Source organism: Podarcis bocagei, assembly GCF_964188305.1.
Source record: "Podarcis bocagei genome assembly, chromosome: Z".
Lineage (NCBI taxonomy): Eukaryota > Metazoa > Chordata > Lepidosauria > Squamata > Lacertidae > Podarcis > Podarcis bocagei.
The window spans coordinates 41,632,762-41,653,639 of NC_138140.1; the positions used below are offsets into that span (position 1 = coordinate 41,632,762).

General features: G+C 44.0%; 1 protein-coding gene across 12 annotated transcripts in view; it reads right to left on the reverse strand.

Moving 5' to 3' along the window:
- GRIA3 (glutamate ionotropic receptor AMPA type subunit 3) overlaps positions 1–20,878 on the reverse strand; it is a 219,331-nt gene that overhangs the window by 80,167 nt on the left and 118,286 nt on the right. For all 12 annotated transcript variants that reach the window (XR_014003986.1, XM_081178988.1, XM_081178989.1 and 9 more), the window contains 5 exons: positions 17,205–17,372; positions 15,551–15,655; positions 13,491–13,598; positions 12,191–12,397; positions 3,708–4,084 (listed from right to left, as the gene is read on the reverse strand). Coding sequence is in view for 11 of the 12 variants with exons in the window: in XM_081178988.1 (XP_081035114.1) it covers positions 3,708–4,084; positions 12,191–12,397; positions 13,491–13,598; positions 15,551–15,655; positions 17,205–17,372 (965 nt within the window). In the remaining variant the exon portion in view is untranslated. The remainder of the gene's footprint in view (positions 1–3,707; positions 4,085–12,190; positions 12,398–13,490; positions 13,599–15,550; positions 15,656–17,204; positions 17,373–20,878) is intronic.

The window sequence follows — 20,878 nt, forward strand, 5'->3', positions numbered from 1 at the left end:
GACTATAACAAACATGCAGTCACGACTTTGTGTGAATTCTGGTCCAGTCCCATTTAATTTCATCAGTACTCTTTGTCACCTAGATCCACAGTCTTGATCTTTCGTTCTTGCAAATATTATATCGGTCTCCTAAAAAACCCATCCCTGAAGCTATCGTTAGTCCTTGAAGATGGGGAAATAGGTGCAAGAGGGCACCTGACTCCCACTCTGCAACTAATAGCAATGAAAGGGAGAGATCATTACACGCTGACAGCAGTGCTTTTCTTCTGGAAAAATGGTGCTGGTACTCACCATGAAGTCGTTACAGTAAGAACCACACTTTGAACTAGTGCTTTTCTTTTCTTTTCTTTTCTTAAAAATAGGTGCTGGCACTGCATAGCCTTGAATACCCCCAGGAAAAAAGCGCTGACTGACAGCACATGTGCTAGGGTAGCCACATAGGTATGGCCAAAAAAGGGGAGAAAATAGGATATAGCATTGCATATGAAATATCATGTAACTTCCCATATTGGGGAAGACAGTGAACAGGGGACTTGTTTGCATGTTGAACCTGCTACCTAGGTGCTAACTGTTGATGTGTAACTTCAAGGTCCTAGATCTCCCTTCTAATGGCTCTTTACTTTTAAACTCAATCTGGGGTTCATCCCCATCTTGTTCCACTGGAGAAACCCATGGTTTAGTGTTGAATCAGAACAAATAGCAACCGGGGTTTCTACATATTGCCTTTTGTTCCCATTTGGTGCTAAAGAGTGGGTTTTCCAGGGAGAAGCAGCAGGGCAAAGGCAAAACCACTGAGACCCATGTCTAGAAAGCCCAGCACAAGTGGAAAGCCACTCGGGGCCATACTTTCTAGGCACGGGAAAAGGAGAAGCACTTCAAATAGTAGGACTCATGCAAAGTAGGACTCATGGCAACTCTGTTTCACCATCTGCATGCAGGTCTCTACCTCATGGGTAGGCAAACTAAGGTCCAGGGGCCGGATCCGGCCCAATCACCTTCTTAATCCGGCCCATGGATGGTCCAGGAATCAGCATGTTTTTACATGAGTAGAATGTGTGCTTTCATTTTAAATGCATCTCTGGGTTATTTGTGGGGCATAGGAATTCGTTTATTTTTATCCCCAAAATATAGTCCGGCCCCCCACAAGGTCTGAGGGACAGCGAACAGGCCGCCTGCTGAAAAAGTTTGCTGACCCCTGCTCTACATGAATCCCAGGCATCTTCAGCTGGAAGTTTCAGGAACCAGGTGACAGGATTCTGGAGAGCTACTGGTGGCTGGTACTCAATGGGACTGGGAGGGTGCAAGGTAGAGAGACCAGCAGTAGGTGGAGCCAGAGCTAATGATAGGCAGAGTCATAATAAATGGCAGGCAGAACCAACTAATTCTCCTTTTGCTTCCATCCTCCTACTTGTTAAATCCTACAAGGGCAAGACTTACGGTGGAGAAATTGATGGGCAGTGCTATTTCTCTGGAATAGTTGCAAATAAGAAGGCAGACAGGTGGAGATTGCTGAAAGAAGACTGAAATTGGTGGGGCAGTGCCCCATTTGCCCTAATTGAGCATCCTCCTCTGGCTACCACTGAGAGTGGACAACTGTGGTCTACATAGCCTGGCCTGACAAAAAGTAGCTTTCAATAGAGCGGGGGGCAATTTCATCAGAGAAACAACATAAATCTCCCTTCCATGGGTATAGCCAAGGGGGAGGCAGGGAGGGGCAGCTGCCCTCCCAATCAATAAAAATACATAGCTACCTGAGGTTCTGCCCCCCCAACAAAAGGCCTGCCCACCCCACCCCCAAAATCCTGGCTATGTCCATGCTCCCTTCTCAGATTTCATCAATACATTGCAACACGCTTCTGTTAAAAAGCTTTTGTGTTTGCACAGTTCAGTCTCAATGAATAAGGGCTCATTCAGACTTAGCGCTCATCCACACTTGCCTTTTCCCTGCTCATTCCAGGCTTTAAGGCTCTGTTTATGAGTCCCCCCCCCTTTTTATTTTTTTGCTCAGGAGCTTTCCCTGTGAAAACCTGCTTTTTTAAGCTCAATTGGAGCAAACAGCAACCCACAGAAAAACTGAATTGATGTTTGTGGGCAGTATATAGTGGGGGCAGGGGGAGCAACCGAAAACTGTTCAGACCTGTGTCTAGAAAGCATCGGACAAGCAGAAAATCTTTCGGATCATGGGAGTAGCCAGTAATAGGATTTTTGTTAGGGGGAGCAGCCGAATTTGTTGAGCTTTTTTTTAGGAGATTGCCCCCTTAAGTTCAGAAATCATTGGGGGGGGGCCTGCCTTCTGCTAGGAGGGAGCAGAACTTCAGTTAATTGAGTACAGTGGTAACTCAGGTTACAAAAGCTTCGGGTTACAAACACTTCGGGTTACAAACTCTGCTAACCCGGAAGTAGTACCTCAGTTTGAGAACTTTGCTGTAGGATGAGAGCGAAAATCGCGCGGCGGTGGCAGGAAGCCCCATTAGTGAAAGTGCACCTCTGGTTAAGAACAGTTTTGAGTTAAGAACGGACCTCTGAAATGAATTAAGTTCATAACCCGAGATACCACTGTACTTTTCTTGGCACAGGACACACTAATGTGGACATTGCCTGAAGGTAGATCTCCAGTTTTGTAAAGCTGTTACTAAAAGGCTTTTTAAAAGTGTCTTTAAAATTCAAAAGCATTGCCTCTTTCCGTAGGATTGCTGAGATATGCCATACCAAGAGCTAATACAAATAAGATTTATTATTTTTTTAAATGAAAAAGAAGATCTGAAACATGGCAGCCTTTGTTGCAAAGACAATATGGATTGGGGCTGTAGCCATAATGAGTGGTGAGGAGCAGGCCTCACAAAGAGGCCTCCTCTTTGCATTATTTCAAAAGCTTTAACCCTTGTACTTCTAGAGATTGGAAATGATACATTTTTTTAATGTAAGTTGGCTATTTGAATTTTTTGTTTTGTTTTGCTGTCCCACACCAACTTACATTCAATCTGCATTTATCTAGTTTCCCTGACGTGTCCCAACGTAACGTTGTCAGTCAAGGCTCTGACCTATGTTTAAAAGACTGGGAGATCCGAGCAAATTTGTTTTTCAGAACAACATGTACACAAGGCAAGACATAACAGTTCTGGAGGATGTGTATGAAGGAATGAATATCAGATAACAACGTAAGTCATGGATGAGAGGGAAAAAAGACAAGAAGATGAAGGCATGACGAAAACTTAAAAAGCTAGTGTGAATAATGGTGAGCAGCATAGAGGGTTTCTATTTTTATTTTTAAAATGCTGTTGCATGTGTGGCTTTGCAAAGGCATTGGTTCTTGTTTTGCAAAGCAGAAATCAAAGTGTTATATGCACCAAGCAGATGACCGTAAAATGAGAGATGCAGCAAAAACACGGTAACCCTCCAAGTATTGCTGAAAGATGTAAAAACCCGATGCATTTTACAGTCTCAACATGGTGTATATAAGTTCTGGCAGTGATGCACGGATGAGAGGCATTGAAAAGCAATGCCCGTCACAAACGTTTCTTTTCAAGGGCGAACGCCGGCAAGCAATTGTGGCTTGATGGAGGAAGCTTAGCATTGGATGGAATGTCAAAATAAAAATTTGGAAAGCATGTTTGAGAAAGAAGCATATATGCACCATGGCATCAGCCAACGACCATAAAATGCAAAAAGGTGATGGGAGTGTGATATGGGGTGGAAAAAAAACAAACCTTGGAGAAATATCGCATCCTTGCTGCATAAAGGCACCCAGGGAAAACCAAAGGCTGTTAAATATTCCAAACTCATTTGGAGGGTCAGGAGGGTTCTGAGGGTCTCGTGGTTCTTCCTGGTTGTCCTCCAAATGCCACTCGTAAGGGCTGAATCTGCTGACTAGGAACAGAACCACGCTGACTCCAATGTAAGCAAAGACTATACACATCCAAATTTCATAGGCCAGAGGATCCAGGAAGGAGAAGACCCCCGGTTTAGACTTTTGGGGCTTCTTGATCATGATGGAAATGCCCAGGCTCATAAATGGCTTGGAAAAGTCTATGACTTCTTCTCGGACCAAAGTTATAGTCAGCGGGGCAACTGCAATGTCTGCTCTCTGAAAAGACAACACACAGAAAAGAGAAGAGAGAATTACAGCCAGGTATCCCTGCCATCTTTGCATAAAAACAAAAGGCATTTATATATAGATCAGCCTTTCTGCTAACTTGGTGACCTCCAATTCCTATCACCCTCAGCCAAAACCTATGGAGGGCACCATGGAGGCAAAGGCTGCATGGCATTAAATGAGGATTAGATACACTCGTGGAGGATAAAGCCAGCAGTGGTTAATGGCTACAATTGCTATGCACCTTCAGCAGTATTGGAGGCAGTGTGTATCTGAATACCAGTTCTTGGAAATTGCAAGAGGGGAGGGTGCCATAAGAGCCCATCTATTCCCGCATGCTGTTCTTACTCTGGAAGCAGCAGCTGAGCACAATAGTTCTCTCCCCACTTGCCTCCTAACTATGTAGGTAGAACTTAGCCATTGAGGTCTGCGGCCAGCGAGAGCTTTATCTCCCATGAATTTGTCTAATCCTCTTTAAAAGCCACCCACGCCAACACCTCACACATATTATATCTCAGTAGTTCTTAGGTAATTTATACCCCTCATGATTCCTTACATTGCTTCACATACAGTACTTCAGTGATCCCCAAGACAGAGCTATAATAATCAGTATAAGTGCCCATATGTTTTGAAAGTGTGGAAAGCTTATCCTGCCGCCACTCTTCTAGCATCTAGGAATCCCCCAGTTATTGCTCAAACATCTTCAAGCCAATCTTTGGAGCACAAAGGCTAGAAATAAAAAAAGAATCAGGAAGTTTGTGTTCTGTGGTTAATGCTATCTCCTGTTATCGTTCTGCACTTTTGCAGAATGTATGCAGCCTACTGCCTTTTTTCCTTTCTTAGTTTTGGTGGGGGAGAACACCATCCCGTTCAGTTGCTATTTAAGGTGTTTGACACCAAGTCAAGTTCTGGCATTCTGCTCCACCCCAGCCCCCCTAAAGCACACACACATGCCAACCCAATAATGTTTGGGAGAGGGCCCACAATGTAGTGAAGACCCACAGGCAAAATGGTCCAATGCTTTCAAGTGAAAGCAGAAACTGACCCCAAGAGGCAAAGTCTCAAAAATAGGGTAAAAATGAGGTTATGCATGACTCTGACACAGATTTGATATTGAAACAATTGTTCAAAAGATGTTGAAGGAGGTGAGAACTCACTAGGGAAGAGGATCTGTACCCAAATTGAAATAGCTTATAAAAAAAGGATGAATGCTTTCTGCCAAGGTAATCAAGATAGCCAGGTCTTTGCACGAAGACATGAACCTACATTTTTAATGCTATGAACAGTGCCAGGGGTGGCAGGAGGATGCTGGGAAGTTTCATTTCAGAATCTGAGTCTTACCCTGTGCTCTATACACTTAATAAATGTGCAAACACAGCCTTCCTCAACCTGGTGACCTCCTGATGATTTTGGACTACAACTCCTATTGTCCTTGAGGCCCTGTTGGCTGGGGATAATGGTCTGAAGGAAAGTGAGGCCACCCCATTGCTGACACTAAGCGGTGCCTTGGTTTCCATGACTGAAGAAAGGAAAGGTATAAAATAAATAAAAGGTAATAAAATTAATTGGGGGGGGTGCTTTATGCAAAAGGTAGGTTTTGAACAAAGTAACAGGGATTTAAAGGGAAACACATAGCTGTTCATCATGATGCCTAGATGGAGCTTCCATGTTTAAATGCAGTATACCACTGAATGGCTCTTGCTAGGGAGCAACAGCAGGGAGAGAAGGCTGTTGTCTTCAAGCTATGCTTGAAGGCTTCCCATTGGCCACTGTGGGAAACAAGGCAATGGACTAGATGGAACTCTTCTTATGTTCTTAATTAGGGCTCATCTGGCAAATTATGGACTGTCTGGCCATTCCATTGTATCAGCTGGGAAGGACATATTTGCGCCTTTAGGTTATTCCAGACGTATGCAAGAGCAACTTCTGGGGAAAGAGACACAAATTTCCAGCTTTGCTCTGTGAGGGACGCACACTGCTGCAGTGCTCACGCCACTAAGGCAACATCAGAAGAAGCCGCAATGTGGATAAGCATCAGCTAGACTGCCTGGCCAGCTTCGAGGGAGCCACTTGTCTGCTGTGACAGTTTAAGCACACAGTGGACAAACAGAAGGCAAAATAATGAATTATGCAACCGCTCAGCATGGCTGTTGCAGGAACTGACTTCACAACAGACCAGGCTTCCTTCAGATCCCATTCCTTGCTGCTGTTGCTGTTGCTGGTAGCATAGTTATTCAAAATTAATACCGTGCATACAAAATAAGACAATCATTTTTCCAGACAAGACACACAGGGGCATTGGAGAAATGCAAAAACTTTTTGCCCTTGACTTTTCTGACAGGCTCCTAAGCTCCTGAGAGAAAGTAAAGCCATCTTTTGAATGAAAAGTGTATTTGCCATAATGAACTGTTTTATAGGGGAGCTCATCTTCAAATGGCCTTGTGGGCATTTTATTATTAAGCCCCCTGCCCCTATGAACTGCCATATGTTTCTGCCTCTCCATTGCTGGCGGTGGGGGAAAAATGAGTGTGAATTTCATTATTCTGTGAAGAATAATGGTATGAAAAAGGGAGTGTGGAAGGAACCAAACTGCACACTCCCTTCCCCTGGCTCTGGTGCAAGTCATAGTAGATTGAGTGACGGCTGTCTTAATTTTTTTTTTAAACTCTAATCCTTAAGGCCACGAGGGGCAAAGTTCAGCTTTCATTTAAATACAGAAAGCAAAGGTTCTAGTCCTTATGGGTGTGGAGATAAGCTTGGAAATGTACGGCAAAGTGTCTGCTTAAATCCAGAAGAGTAGCTGAATAATCAGAGATGAGCTCTAGGTCCCATCAACCCATCCCTTCCCCCTCTCAAGGACAAGGAGTAAGAGAATACATTATGCAAAGCAAGCAAAAGGAAAAATGTGCCTATTTGCATAATTCATATCAAGGTTAAAGGAGTCACCTTTCCAGATTGCAGAATGTGGCAGGTTCCCTAGTATTTGCTTACCAATTTCCTGATTTATTTCCTGATGTATTTTCTTCCTTCCTTCCTTTCCTTCTTGTCAAGGTAAAATTTTGTCTAAGCAAATGCACCCAACTTGGGGCTACAGTGGTACCTCGGGTTAAGTCCGTTCTTAACCTGAAACTGTACTTAACCTGAAGCACCACTTTAGCTAATGGGGCCTCCCGCTGCTGCCACGCCACACGATTTCTGTTCTCATCCTGAAGCAAAGTTCTTAACCCGAGGTACTATTTCTGGGTTAGCGGAGTCTGTAACCTGAAGCGTATGTAACCTGAAGCGTATGTAACCCGAGGTACCACTGTACTTAAGTGCTGCAGACCATGGGATGATCAAGCATATTAGGAGCAAATTACATATTTGGCAGCAGAAAAAACTGCAAATTGGGGGAAAGGGCATGATTTGCAGTAAAAAGAGTAACAGAAAGGAGGGAGCTTAATCCTCCCACCTATTATGTTTCCCTTGCAACCTCCCCCTGCATCTGTTTCCCCATGCAGTAAAAATGCATCTGGAACCTTACTTTGAGGGCAGAACAACAGCGCTGAATTATATGGGAAAAGGTACCAGGGCCAGGGGTCACAAGCCCTACCCTAGGCTCTCCCCATATTTTGGCCAATTCATGGCCCCTATAACTGTATAATAAATAAGAGCTAAAGGAGCTGTGCTTCAGGGCTAGCTCAAGACAATTTGGCACCTGATGCAAACCACAAAATGGTGCCTCCGTCCCTGCCAGGGAAGAAAGGGTGAGTGCAGATCAACATCAGGAGCAAGGAGGGAAGAAAGATCTACATCTGGACCTGCTGTCCCTGTAGATCTTGCAGCCTGAGGCAATCACCTTGCCTCGCCTCAAGGGTGGGCTGGCCCTGTATTTGAGTGCTGGGGAAAAGTAGCTGGAGCAACTGGCTGGCAAGGAAAAAGAGAAGCAGAAGTAATGCCAGATTCAGGCTCTGGAGGGCTCTTTGGCACAATGGGTTTCCTTGCCAAGCAGGCTTATAAGCAGTTGTCAAAACATAAAAGTTTTTAAATGTTTAAATTATATTTTAAATTGCTTTTTGTTATCAGAGGAAGGTTTGCTGGGTGCCTGTGCTCCTTTAGAAAGAAGGGCAAGATATATGTTTAATAAAAAAATTAATAAATTCAAAACCAGTCACACAAACATAAACTACATGGTTTGGAAAGTACCGTATTTTTCGCTCTATAACACGCACCCGACCATAACACGCACATAGTTTTTAGAGGAGGAAAATCCGTAGGCATGCCGCCCGTAGGCATTCCCTCCATAACACGCACAGACATTTCCCCTTACTTTCTAGGAGGAAAAAAGTGAGTGTTATGGTGCAAAAAATACGGTAATTTCCCTTTGGATTTCACATTTCTCCAAATTTTTCAATACAGCTCTCAGTTGCACACCAAAATGTGCAAAAGAAGAGAAAGAAACATATTTGAGGAAACAGTACTTTAAGAAATGTCCATATTGAGATAACCAGTTAAAATTTTTTTTTGAGAAAAAAGGTTGTGATAAAATACATGTGTAAAGTACTTATTTAAACACATTTTTTATGATAAAAAAACAGATTGATGCAAAAGTAGAATGGACCTGACATATGAATGAAAACATGATCAATCCACCTTTGTTCATCAGCAATGTGAAAGTCCAGATCTGCTCAGGCAGAGAAGTCTGCCTTCCTGTTTTGTTAAAAAAACCCACAGTATCATTGCCAGCCTTACACTCAGAGCTATTGTGCTCCCTGTGGAGAGAGGTTGAGAAGTGCAATCATGTTCACGTAACACACCCGAGGCTCTCTGCAACACATCAGAACAACAGCCTTCTGAGTTGTACTAATCCCAGAAGATCAAGGGAGATTTCTGAACTGAGACGAACTACCCTACAGAAGGCTGGCTTTTGCACGGAGATTTCGTTGTTTGCAAACCCTTTTATCATTCACTGGATGCATCTGCTGTAGGGCGACATGTAAGCAGATCCCAAACTGAAATGATATTGCCAGTGTGGTCATGAGAAAAGTAGGTTAGATGTGGCTAGCGGGAGGGGAGAATCCAAGAGTTATGGATACCGAATTGCACGGAGCACAGAGCACCAGGGTTCAGCATTGTCATGTTGCTGCTAAGGTCCACACCCATGCAGGCTACCCCTCTGTCAACCTTTGGAGCCCCCGGGCTCAGCCTCCTCTCCTCTTCATTGCTGCTACCTACTCACCTGCCTTTTCTGAGCAGGCAGTCTGTTAGGAGATGCAGAAGCATCACATCTACCTGTCTTCTGCTCTCCCTTAGGACAGTTTGGCAGACTGGCAAGTGAAGGAAGGGGCAGCGGTTGCAATGCCAAAGAGAAAATGGGCCTGTTGAGAATATCTTGGCCAAAACTCGGAGCTGGTGCTAACTGAGCAGTTCTGGGGAAATCACTTTGTGTTGGACAATATTCAGATGTCTGCATAGGCGCCGACTCCATGGGGCCTGAGGGGGCCCGAGCCCCCTCAAAAATTCGTTTGGGGGGGCTCCGCCCCCCAATAATCTCGGGCGCCCCTCCAGCAGAGCGCCACCGCCGCCCCTCCCCCAGCCCAAAATGCACAGGGTCGGGCTGCATGCCTCCTGCCCTCCCTCCCGAGCAAAAGCTCCACCCAATTTCCCTCGCAGCTGATTAATATTTGCTCACGAGGAGGCGGCGCCACTTTATTTGCATATTCATGAGTTTATTTATTATTCATGAGCTTTCATTTATTATTCATTATTTATTATTCATGGGCTCCCCCAATATTTTTTATAAGTCGGCGCCCCTGGATGTCTGTCAGGGCCCAATGAAGGGGGAGGACCCCTAGTTCAGGGAATGGGAGCCTCATCCCCACAGCTCTCCAGGCCTTTCTTCCACAGGCCACACCCTCCTTGGGTTTTTGTTTTGTTTTGCCTGCATAGAATTCTGATAATGCTTCTTGCTTCCCTAGATGGAGGATAGAGGTGTGTGTGTGTATGTGTGTGTGTGTCTGGTGTCATGGACTGAATGGACACAGGAATGGTAGGAGGCACCAGCTGGGGGACCCGCAAGGGAAGATAGCTCTGAGCCTGGAGAGTGGTGGTGGGGTCAGAGGGAGAAGACTGGGGAGAGGAGTTGCCGGAAGCTGAAGGCGTAACAGGGCTTAGTGAGCTGGGAGAGGCTGTGGCAGTCCAGAATCAGAGGGAGAAGCAGAAGCTGGAGAAGAAGTGGGTGAAGAGGCAGAGATTAGCCAGGGTGTCTCTCCCTCCTGCTGTGGTGAGCTCCCCTCTTGCCCTCGTCTCCCAGAACCAGAAGATGTATGAAGAGGGAGGAGCAGAGACAAGCACATTGGCAAAGTCTCAGATTGCTGGGGAAGACATGGGGAAGGAGGATATCTGGGCAGCTGTGGGAAGGTGGGGATCTTCAGCCACTGCAACTGCCTTATAGGGGTAAAACCTACCGAGAAGAGTTGCTGTGCTCCATTGTCAGATACAGACCTTGCTAAAGCATAAAAATCCCCTAATCCTTACAAATTTCTTTTCTGGCCACTGTGAGAACAGGATGCTGGACTAGATGGGACATTTGCCTCATCCAGCAGGCATTCTCTCATATATATATATATATATATTCTCTCATATATATATATATACCTGCATCCCAGAGTGATAACCACTCCAAGAAACACTTTACCATGTAATTCTACTTAATGTATAATCTGCAAATAACACATCAGATGTTGCTGACCAAAGTGCATATTACCTGCCTCAGCACTAAAATGACTAAGGCTATTTCACACATATTTATGTCCTGCTGAAGAAACTGGGGCTTACTTTGGAGTAAACAACATGTATAACATAACACCGTTAAGTCTACTTTCTCCTCCTGGCAGCTGAGATGATTGAACGATCGCCAACCCAGATGATGGTTGCTGATGTGCTCACAGAAGCAGGGATGGCTCCAATTTGAGTGGAGAGGAATAGCTTTTCACACTGGGCAAGAACATTTTCATCATGAAGTCTCCAGGTGTTTTACAAAATCCTTGCTGGGTGAGACTGAGCTTGTATCATTCATCCACATTTTACCGCGGGTAAAATGTCAGGCTCCTTGAGGTTAACTACATGGTCAAACATCACTCAGCAAGTCAACCGCAGAGCCAGAACAGAACAGGGTGGTCTTGGCTTCCACTCCATTTCTTTAATCGCTCAAGAGCTTTTATATCCGGGAAGCTCTCCCTCTTGGTTAACCTAAGCCTACCTCTCTATAATTTGAAACAATCACTTCTTGTCCTGTTTTCAGTCAAGAAGGCAAAATGCTTACTCTCTTCTTCTTCTGTCTAAGATCCCTTTAAACCTGCTAAGGTCACCTCTACATAAGGATGTCAGAGAATTCCCATGAAAACAGAAACAGGAGCAATGTTCACTTGTTTGTCTGATGGCCATAACATAAATCATTCCGGTGAAAACAATTGGCATTTGCTGCTGTTCATGCTTTCAGTCTGTAAGCAATATGTAATTGATTAAACACCGCCCCCCCAATATTTGCTTTCCATTATTCCACCCCATTCATTGCAGTGCAAAGACAAGATAACATCCATATTGTCATACTGGATGTTGGGAGGAATAATGTAGTTTTTGGTGGAAGGAGGCAGACAATGCAAACAGTTTTGCATACAACAAATACAAATATCTCTACATTATAGATGTTACTTGGTTTAACCGTCATGGAATCCTATGCAGGATGGTGGAATTCTTGGGAAAGGAGTAGCCGTGACAGCTATACCGCCATAATACTATTTTTTTCAGGTTCACCAAATTTGTAGCTGTCCTAAAGAAAATTTGAGTGAATGCTTGAAATGATGAAGTCATGTAACTGAGAATGGTCAATAGGTGACAGACAAAGAGAAACATCATGCCCATGTTTTGGACATTCACCACAGTACTGTATATCCCAAAGTGATATTTCTTCCTTTCTTTGCACATTTATGTACCTGCATACACATCTATGGAGCTTTGCCAATATAGGTGATAGAAATTGGGCCCTGCTTGGCTTTGTTGACCATTCAATCATAAGCAAAACCACAATATATGCACAAAAGTTCAATGGCAACTTACCCCATAGACCAGCTCACCCACCATGCCATTCCACATTTTAGTGTCAGGATCCCTTGCTCCATATTTCCCATCGGGAACAATGGATAATTCATATTTTATCCCAACGTGCTTTGCTATTTCATAAGCTAGATCAACACAATATCCTTCGTATTTTTCATTTCCTCCCTTTTGGTCAGGAGATTGCTTGCGCATCACGTAGGGTGCTTCCTGTAAAATGACAGGGGGTGAAAACAAAAACCAAAGTCCTCCCCACCGCAGTTTTAATATACATCTTCTATTAAAAATGTGCCCAGAGTCTGCAGGGTGTGTGTGTGTGCAGCAGAGACGGGAAAACCTGCAAATTATGTTTTCTCTGTTTCTCATTTTTTCAATCTTAAGTTCAGCTCCCCATATTCCTACACCAGTTTGCAAATTCCAGTTTTTAAAGTCCTCATGAAATTAGGGTGAATTTCTTCTAAGTGCATACACATTCGTATGCAATTTTATCTAAAACATACATTGTTTTATTTTTCCAAATGTATTTTTTTGTATTGTTTCCACTAATGTATGCGTCTCAATGCATGCTTTACCAAGCATACAGTTGTGTACACATTACTTGGCTGGAGAACTGCATTGTTCTCCAAATGCAAATAGGGGAGGTCTGCCTTTAACTGTGACCTGAACCAAATTTTTCTCCTCTCCCTAGTTTGCAGGTGTCCATCTTCATCTGCAGCACTATCTCAGAAATGCTGGAAGTAAGCTGAGATGGGAGCATAATGGGCCATGTTTGGATTAGCTTTTACCTTGAAGAAAACCCCTTGCCATTGTTGGCTGCCATCTGCCTCTAGAGACAGTGGAGTGTGCCTCTGGGGGTGAAATCAAACTGTTGCATTAGCAGCACCTAAGTGACCTCCCTGGGGTGCAAACCTGGGCAGAATGTATGGAGGACCTGGGTTGCCCAGATGACAAGACCCACCTCTTGGCCTTGCTGATGTTGTCCCAAAGAAAGCACCACCTTGGCCGAAGGAGTTGCTGAAAGGAGGCGTACAAGGCGCCACCCAACTGTCTTAGAGACTCTACTCTGGATTTGTGTAGGGTTTATTCCTTAGAGGGGGCGGGAAAGACTCTCCCAATGCAGAGCTATGGGTCTTTTTGGCACCTCCCATACCGTACAAGGCAATGGTAAAGTGTTTGGGGCTTCTTGAGGTTAGAAAGGAGATAACTAAAGGAGAAGCACGACTGATTTATACACTTTTGGCAAGAATGATCCTTTTCTAAGACTTCTATTTGCTAGTTACAAACCGGCTGCTCTGGAACTTACAAGGATGGTTGTGACCACGATGGTCCTGTTCTCGACAGAGGAAGTGTCGTTGGAGACTGTGGGGTCTACTGCTGGCACAAACCTCTCATATTCATTCCAGTAACCAGCCTGTAATTGAAGAGAACACAGCCAAATTAGCACGTTGCATTTCAACTGTGTTAATATTTCACCAGCCACTCCATGCAATCCATTGGGCCACTGTGGGGATAATGACAGCCCTGCTGATTGGCACTCCTGGTGCTTTACATAAATTAGCACAAGACACACATGCAAAAAAACATTCAAAGGGTTTTTGTTAAAGGTACAGTATTTATTTTTTTAGGAGTGCTTTCCCTCTCTTTTTGATATGTCTTGCAATAAGGGTTGTGCATCAAGAGAACATTTGCAGATACCCATTCTTAATGTTATTTAATATGTGCTTCCTCCATTCATTCAATCAATCGTTCATTACAGATTGGTGTGTGTGTGTGTGTGTGTGTGTGTGTGTGTGTGTGTGTGTGTGTGTTGTACTCCAATCCACTGCTTGATGTAGGGAACCTAGAGGGCAGTGCAACACATGGCTATACAGCCTCTGCTTCAAGAGCTGCAGTGAGGCAGAACCCGCCAGCCCTCTAGCTAATTGGTCCCATTGATGAACCCCTCTTACCTTGAAGGCATGACTCCTAACAATCAACCAAAATCTCCCTTCCTGTAACTTAAGCTTTTTAGATCTAGGGCTTATCTACACTTTTCTTTTTGCTCTGCTCTTTCCAGGCACAGATCCTTGCTTTAAAGCTCCATGTCTGAGTGCTCTTCTTCTTTTTTTGCCCTGGAGCTTTCCCCATGAAAATCCACTCTTTAAAGCTCAGTTGGAGCAAACAACAAGTGAAACATGTGGCAATTTGGTTTTTTTTTGGGGGGGGGATTGCTGTTTGCTCCGAAGTGGAGAAAAGGCAAGTGTGGAGAAGCCCTTGGTTTGATGCCCTGCCCCCCCCCCCCATTTTTAATAACCCTTGCTGGAAATCACAGGAGGGGAGAGTGTTGTTGTGTTCAGGTCTTGCTTGTGGGTTTCCCATGGGCATTTTGTTGGCCGCTGTGATGGGTCCTGATCCAGCAGGGTCCTGATCCATACCAGACCAGTATTAAGTGGCACATGGCTTTCACCACCTGTTTACCTTAAAGGATTGCAGAGACCTACAGGTGAGGCTTTTAATCTCATTTATTTTATTTCACAAATTTATAAACTGCATTCTAGCCTAGGCCATCAAAGCAGTGTAGAACAAGGTTAAACTAACATAAAATACAAAACCAAACAAATTTCCGAATACAGTTAAAACCATTCCTACAAACCACAAAAGCAATAAAACAATTGATTATTTCATAAATAACAGGGTCACACTTCATGGAAAGCCTTCTCAAACAAAAACAGCTTCAGTAGGCACCTAAGCACCACAACACTGGGTACTTGTCTAAATTCAGTTAGCAACTGATTCCAGGCGGCTAGAGATTCAACCCTAAAATCCTGGAATCCAGTATAAAGTAAGTGCATCTCAAGGGCACTCTCAGTCATATCCCATCTGAGGAGGCCAGACACCAAGGAAAGGTGAGGTAACTGATCCCACATTGTTGTCAGAGGCAGTATAGCCCTGAATATCAGTTTCTGGGAATCATAGAACCATAGTAATGTAGAGTTGGAAGGGGTACCAAGGGTCATCTAGTCCACCCCCCCTCCAATGCAGCCATAAGTGCGGAGAGCACTGTTGCTCTCAGATCCTGCATTGGGGCTTTCTATAGGCACCTGAGGCTCTTCTTACATTCTTATATGCTATTTATTGCTTTTAATGGTTTTATGCATATTATATATTGTTGTAAGATTTGTAAATTTATAAAGGAAAACTGGTTTTTAAAAAATTATTAACAAAATAAAAATGAAGCCCCCACAAGTCTGAAGTCTGCTTGTCCCCAATGGCTCTATTAAAATATTTCTGTTTTTCAGCTGATCTTTTCTTCTATGTTAAACTCATGGTAGAAGCAGGGCTGAGCTGGGAGAGTAAATACACATTTACCCATGTGTGGCTTACCTTCCGTGGTCCTCCAGGTCTCATTTCATAAACATCAATTGTATAATTAGTTCTACGTCCGTAGGTGTCAAATTGGATATTTCCTGTCATTCCTTGCACTTGAACCTTAGCAGTGATAAATCACAACATATTGTCATTGAAAGGAATAAGATGCCCACAGATCTGAAATATTTGCAATCTACTGGACATGCTTTCACTCCAGCAGCCAATCTTCCGAAGAGGAATTTATTGCTTCTGGGGTGGTACAACCACAACACATTTGCCCCTTCAATGGCCACAGTTCCCTGGGAACTTAACACCCCCCAACAATGCTGTTTACCTTCCCACCAGAGTGGTACCTATTTATCTACTTGCACTTTGATGTGCTTTCGAACTGCTAGGTTGGCAGGAGCTGGGACCGAGCAACGGGAGCTCACCCCGATGCAGGGTTCAAACCGCTGCCTTCTGATTGGCAAGCCCTAGGCTCAGTGGTTTACACCACAGCACCATCCGCGTCCCGTGCGCTGTGAATAGTAAACAATAATAACCTCCTGTCTCTCTTGCAGACTTGTCTACTTGGAACTGCCATCCAGAGCATCTACATTAGGGGGAGATGATGTGGTGCCTTCCATATGTTGTTGGAATTCAACCCCTATCAGTCCTAGATGGTATGGCTAATGGTCAGGGATGATGAGGGTTGTACTCCTGCAATATGTGGAGGACTCCACATTGGCTACCCTTGACTTAAGCAATGCTGACATAGGATGTTGCCTTCTGCTGAATCAGACCAATTGGTCCATCTAGCTCATTATTCTCTACAGCAACCAATGGGCAGTGGTTCTCATTTGCTGGGGAAACATGAGTGGAAGAGTACAGTTGTCCTAATATTCTGCTTGCAGGTTTCACATAGGCACCTGGTCAGCTATTGTCAGGGCCTTTTGTGTGCAAAGTAGGTACTTCAAGCTGTGACCCTTTTCTACAACACAGGTACAACCTCTCTTGTTTCTTTCAACTCCCTGATTCTCACGCTCATTTGGCACAACTCCCTAGTTCTCATGCTCATTTGCTGCTAAGCCTAAGTACATGCAACTGAAATAATCTTCTCCCAATCTATTCCTTCTTCCTTTCTTCCATTGTTTTCCCCATGCTGAATTTTAGCTTGTATGTTCTTCGAGGCAGGGACCTGTCTTCTTGTATTTAAATAAATATCTACATTATACATACAAAATGTCAACAAAGATGGTAGTGTAGATTTTCCAGGGAATTGTGTTCAACACAGCCTGAATCATAGGAGCCAGCTCCTAGGGGTAGTGGTCCCTTTGTGCCCCCCCTAATATCTTTGAAGGGACTGGGGGTGCCAAAGTTGATGGGTATCACCATTAAAATGGTTTCCATGCACAGCGTCATGTGATTGATTATGTGGGGTGGAACATACTTGGGCCCCCCTGATATTTTATTCAAGTTGGCACCCCTGGTCTGAATACAGACAACCTGTTTACATGAGATTGTAAGGTATCAGGTAAAATAAAGGCAATACATTTTGCATGGCAAAGCCAGGTTGTGTAGTTTACAGTTGCATGCACAGTCAAACACATTTCCCGGATCCCCTAAAGATAACCTCTGTAGCCAATTACATTAGGATTTAGGTTGGTGTCGTCATTGCTTTTGTCCTTACCATTTTCAGTGCTCTTTCTATATCAATCCCTTGGCTCCAAGGCACAGCAGGGTTTGCTAGGCAATCTCCAGCACTACCTCTCCGGGAGACATCAACACGCTGCCTTCGGAGGTACCGGAAAGCTTCTGCTATGACTAGTATGGCATCGTGGGTCAGTGCAGATGTGTACTGAAGAAGATGCAAAGGAGACAGTTTGACAAACTGCATTTTAGTAACAGCTTCAGACGCAGTTTTGCTCCCTGTGTTCATTTATTTTTCAGCCTGGAGTAGTCACCCTAACTAGCTCACATCCCTGGAGATGTCAAACTTCATTTTGTAATTACATAATTGTTGACACAGGTGGAAGAAGGGGTTTACATTTTCCTTCATATTCATGCTGGTCATTGACTGTAACAATAAAGATTTGCTTTCCTTTACATTCACATTTACCTTTATATTGCCTTTCGATGACGAGCAATATTCATGGAGGCTTAACAAGAGACTAGTCCACAACAAAATAAAACCAACAACAGCAACAATAAAGTGTCATCTGTGTATGTAGATCTGCTGGGTCATCTTATTCCATATTAACTATGCCGATCTCAGGGAGATCTCTTCCTCCTGTAGCCCCTATTTGGGAGACCCAAATGATCCCTTCCTCTCTGTCATTCTTCACCAATTCCTCTCAAAATTATTTTTGGTGCTTTTGGAAATTGTGTCTACTAGCACTTTTCCTCCCCTTCCTTCTATAGTGTTTATTTATTTTACCACATCTTTCACCTTTCAATATGCAGTGGTTTTTGTGAGGTATTACCATCTGTTGCAATGTTATAGGGAGCTGCCTTATACTCATCCATATAGCTCAGCATCCATCTACATCAGGGCATCGAACCTGCTGCCCTCCAGTTGTTTTGGATCCAACTCCCATGGTCCAGCCAACATGTCCAATGGTTAGGAGTGATGGGAGGTGTTGCCCACAACCATGTTGCATCTATGCCAGCCTTCCCCAACCTGTTGCCTTCCAGATATTTGGGGCAGGAACTTTCAGCAGCTCCAGAGCAAGAGTGGGCAGGTGAGCATGAGAGAGAAGGTAACATGACTTCTGGTACCTGCCGTAGAGCAGCTACCAGGAGGGTCAGCACAGATTGGAGGATCCAGTTCTGATGTGTGACATACCTGGACAGAAGGCAAAGAGCCCACTCACCTGGCAATGGACCTAGGCTGCATGCCTGGCTGCTTTGCCTCTGCTCTTTCTCAGGGTTAGAGCACTTGTTTTGCATGCAGAAGGTCCCAGGTTCAATCCCCAGCATCTCCAGATGGGGCTGGGAATGGCCTATTAGTGAGATGCTGGAGAGCTACTGCTATTCAGCATAGACAATACTAGCCTAGTTGGGCCAATGGTCTGACTTGGTGTAAGCAATGCTCCCCCCCCCCCTAAATAAATGTTTAGAGGTACTTTCATTTTGACTCAAGAAAACCACCATTTTATAGTTCAAATTGGGAAAAATAAATATAGTAAATGGACAAAAATACAAAGATTCAAAAAATGTTTAGGGGTATGCGTCCCCCTCCCCAGAAAAAAGCACTGGGTGTAAGATAGCTTCTTATACTCTTATCCCTTTTTCCTGGGTCATAGGTTTGTTTTAACTTTTTAACTTGATGTGTGGCACAGATTCGCCAAGTAAAGTTGGAAACCACTCCCGTAAAACAAAATTCAAGGCCTCATTAGGTGCAGGGTCTATTCATGACATCTTTCTAGCTATAAACCAAATATATTCTATATAACATCTCTTTCTGTCCTCTTTTTGCTTGCAGTTTTCTTCTTTTTCTTTGTTAAACAATGAGCTAGCCAATATAGGCTGTCTGGTGTTAAAAGCACAGCGACCATGAATTACATCTCTCTGGACTGTATTTTCTATTAACTCAAATATGTAGCCAGCAATAAATCTGTTTTTTTTTCCTTAGGAAAACAACGAAAACACACCACTTTCACTGCTTTCTCATACGGTTCAGAATTACCGTTCTTATTGAGGTTATAAATCTGATAAACATTCCTGTTTGTAGGAAGGGTAAGATCTCTAAATGATTATTATTTTTTTTGCCAGTGAATTGAATTTATTTCAGAGAAAGACTTAAAAAAGAAAAGAAAACCCAACTCTTCAAAATTAGAGATTTGCCTATATTCTGAATATATTGCTTTCTGTGGTCGGCATTCTATTTCTTTGTAGTTGAATATTCAGAGTTGACAAAATTAGCTGGAGACTCCCCATGTGATTTAGAACCCTGATTATGCAGGATTCTAAATTGTGCAGTGAACCTCTGTGGCTACCGCAGTAGCTTCTCAGCGGCTGGGGAAGAGCCACTGGGCTAGGTTCCCAGCTGGTGGGTTGCTGTTGCTTGCTGGCAGGGACAGAAGCGAGGCAGGGGAGGGTGGCATGGTACAAAGTCACTGCACCAGTCTCCCGACTGCCTCAGCCCTCTTCCTCCCAGTAAGTAACACTGACCCTCCTTCTGGAAGGCTAGTGTAGCAACTCCACCCCACATGGGAAGTGGATTCTCTCCAGAACGTCTCTCCACTCAGAAACATGCTTTCTGACTTATGAGTGCTGGAAAAATGGGGATGGTGGGGGAGTCCGAATAGGGCTCATATAGTCTTCTTTTCGAGAGATGCCAGTGGCTGCCACCAGACCTTGTGACAGCAAATTCCATTAATTAATTAATGGGGGCACAATCTGAAAGCCAGGTAAGCAAGGCACTGGGCTTTGGGAAGGAGGCATGAGGCTCTGACAGGGTCCTATAGTTCCTTGTCTCTTCCCCAAAACCAAGTTACCACTTTCCCAGTTTGGGGAAGGAGGTAGGAGGGCTCTGGGACCCAGCCAAATCCTCAAGCCTCCTTCTCAAAGGTGGGCACCTCCTTAACTGCCTTTGGGAAGGTAGTCTGAGGACAGGAGGGGGTGCCAAGATTTGGCCTCACACAGGGTGCCATAGTACCAAGTCCCCCACAGGCTTAATGCTGATATCTAGACTGTAGGCACCTGAATGCTGTGTTTTCTTTGTCTGTTCAGAATTTACTGACTCTGAGTCCAAGTGTTAGAGTGGGGATTACTGATTGTGTAGATGCAGAAATGCTATTCACGTTTATCCAAAGACATGGCTTTGAAACCCATGAAGCCCATGAAAGCTCAGACATTACAGCAAGTTGTGCTTTAACAAACGTTTTCCTCTGTAGCCAAGGAGGGAAGGGAAGACAAAGAGAGAAAGTACTTGAGCTTAGGCTCATTCCTGCACCTTAAAACTATGGTTTGAACCAGGAATGTTACATGTGAGTGTGGGGAGAGACTGAGGCTTAATTTGTGCAACAAGTCACATTTGGTTTGAACCATGCTTGGTTTGAACCATGATTTATTCAACAAACCACGAGTCATTTCACAGATGAATGAACCAGCCATAGCTTATATCCAGCTAGTCTTGCCTGACCAACGTCTATGGTGGGTGACCTAACAAACCATGATTAAACAAGGCTGTTGGATTCAGACACCATATCATATCGTAGTTAAAATAACTAATGGTTTGTGAGCCATCAACAACCTATGGCTTTGCTTTATGTTTGTTGGTAGACAATAAACAACAGTCTGCTGGGCTGGGTTTACACATTCAGAATAACCATAGTTTGGCTAAACAAACCATGGCTTAGC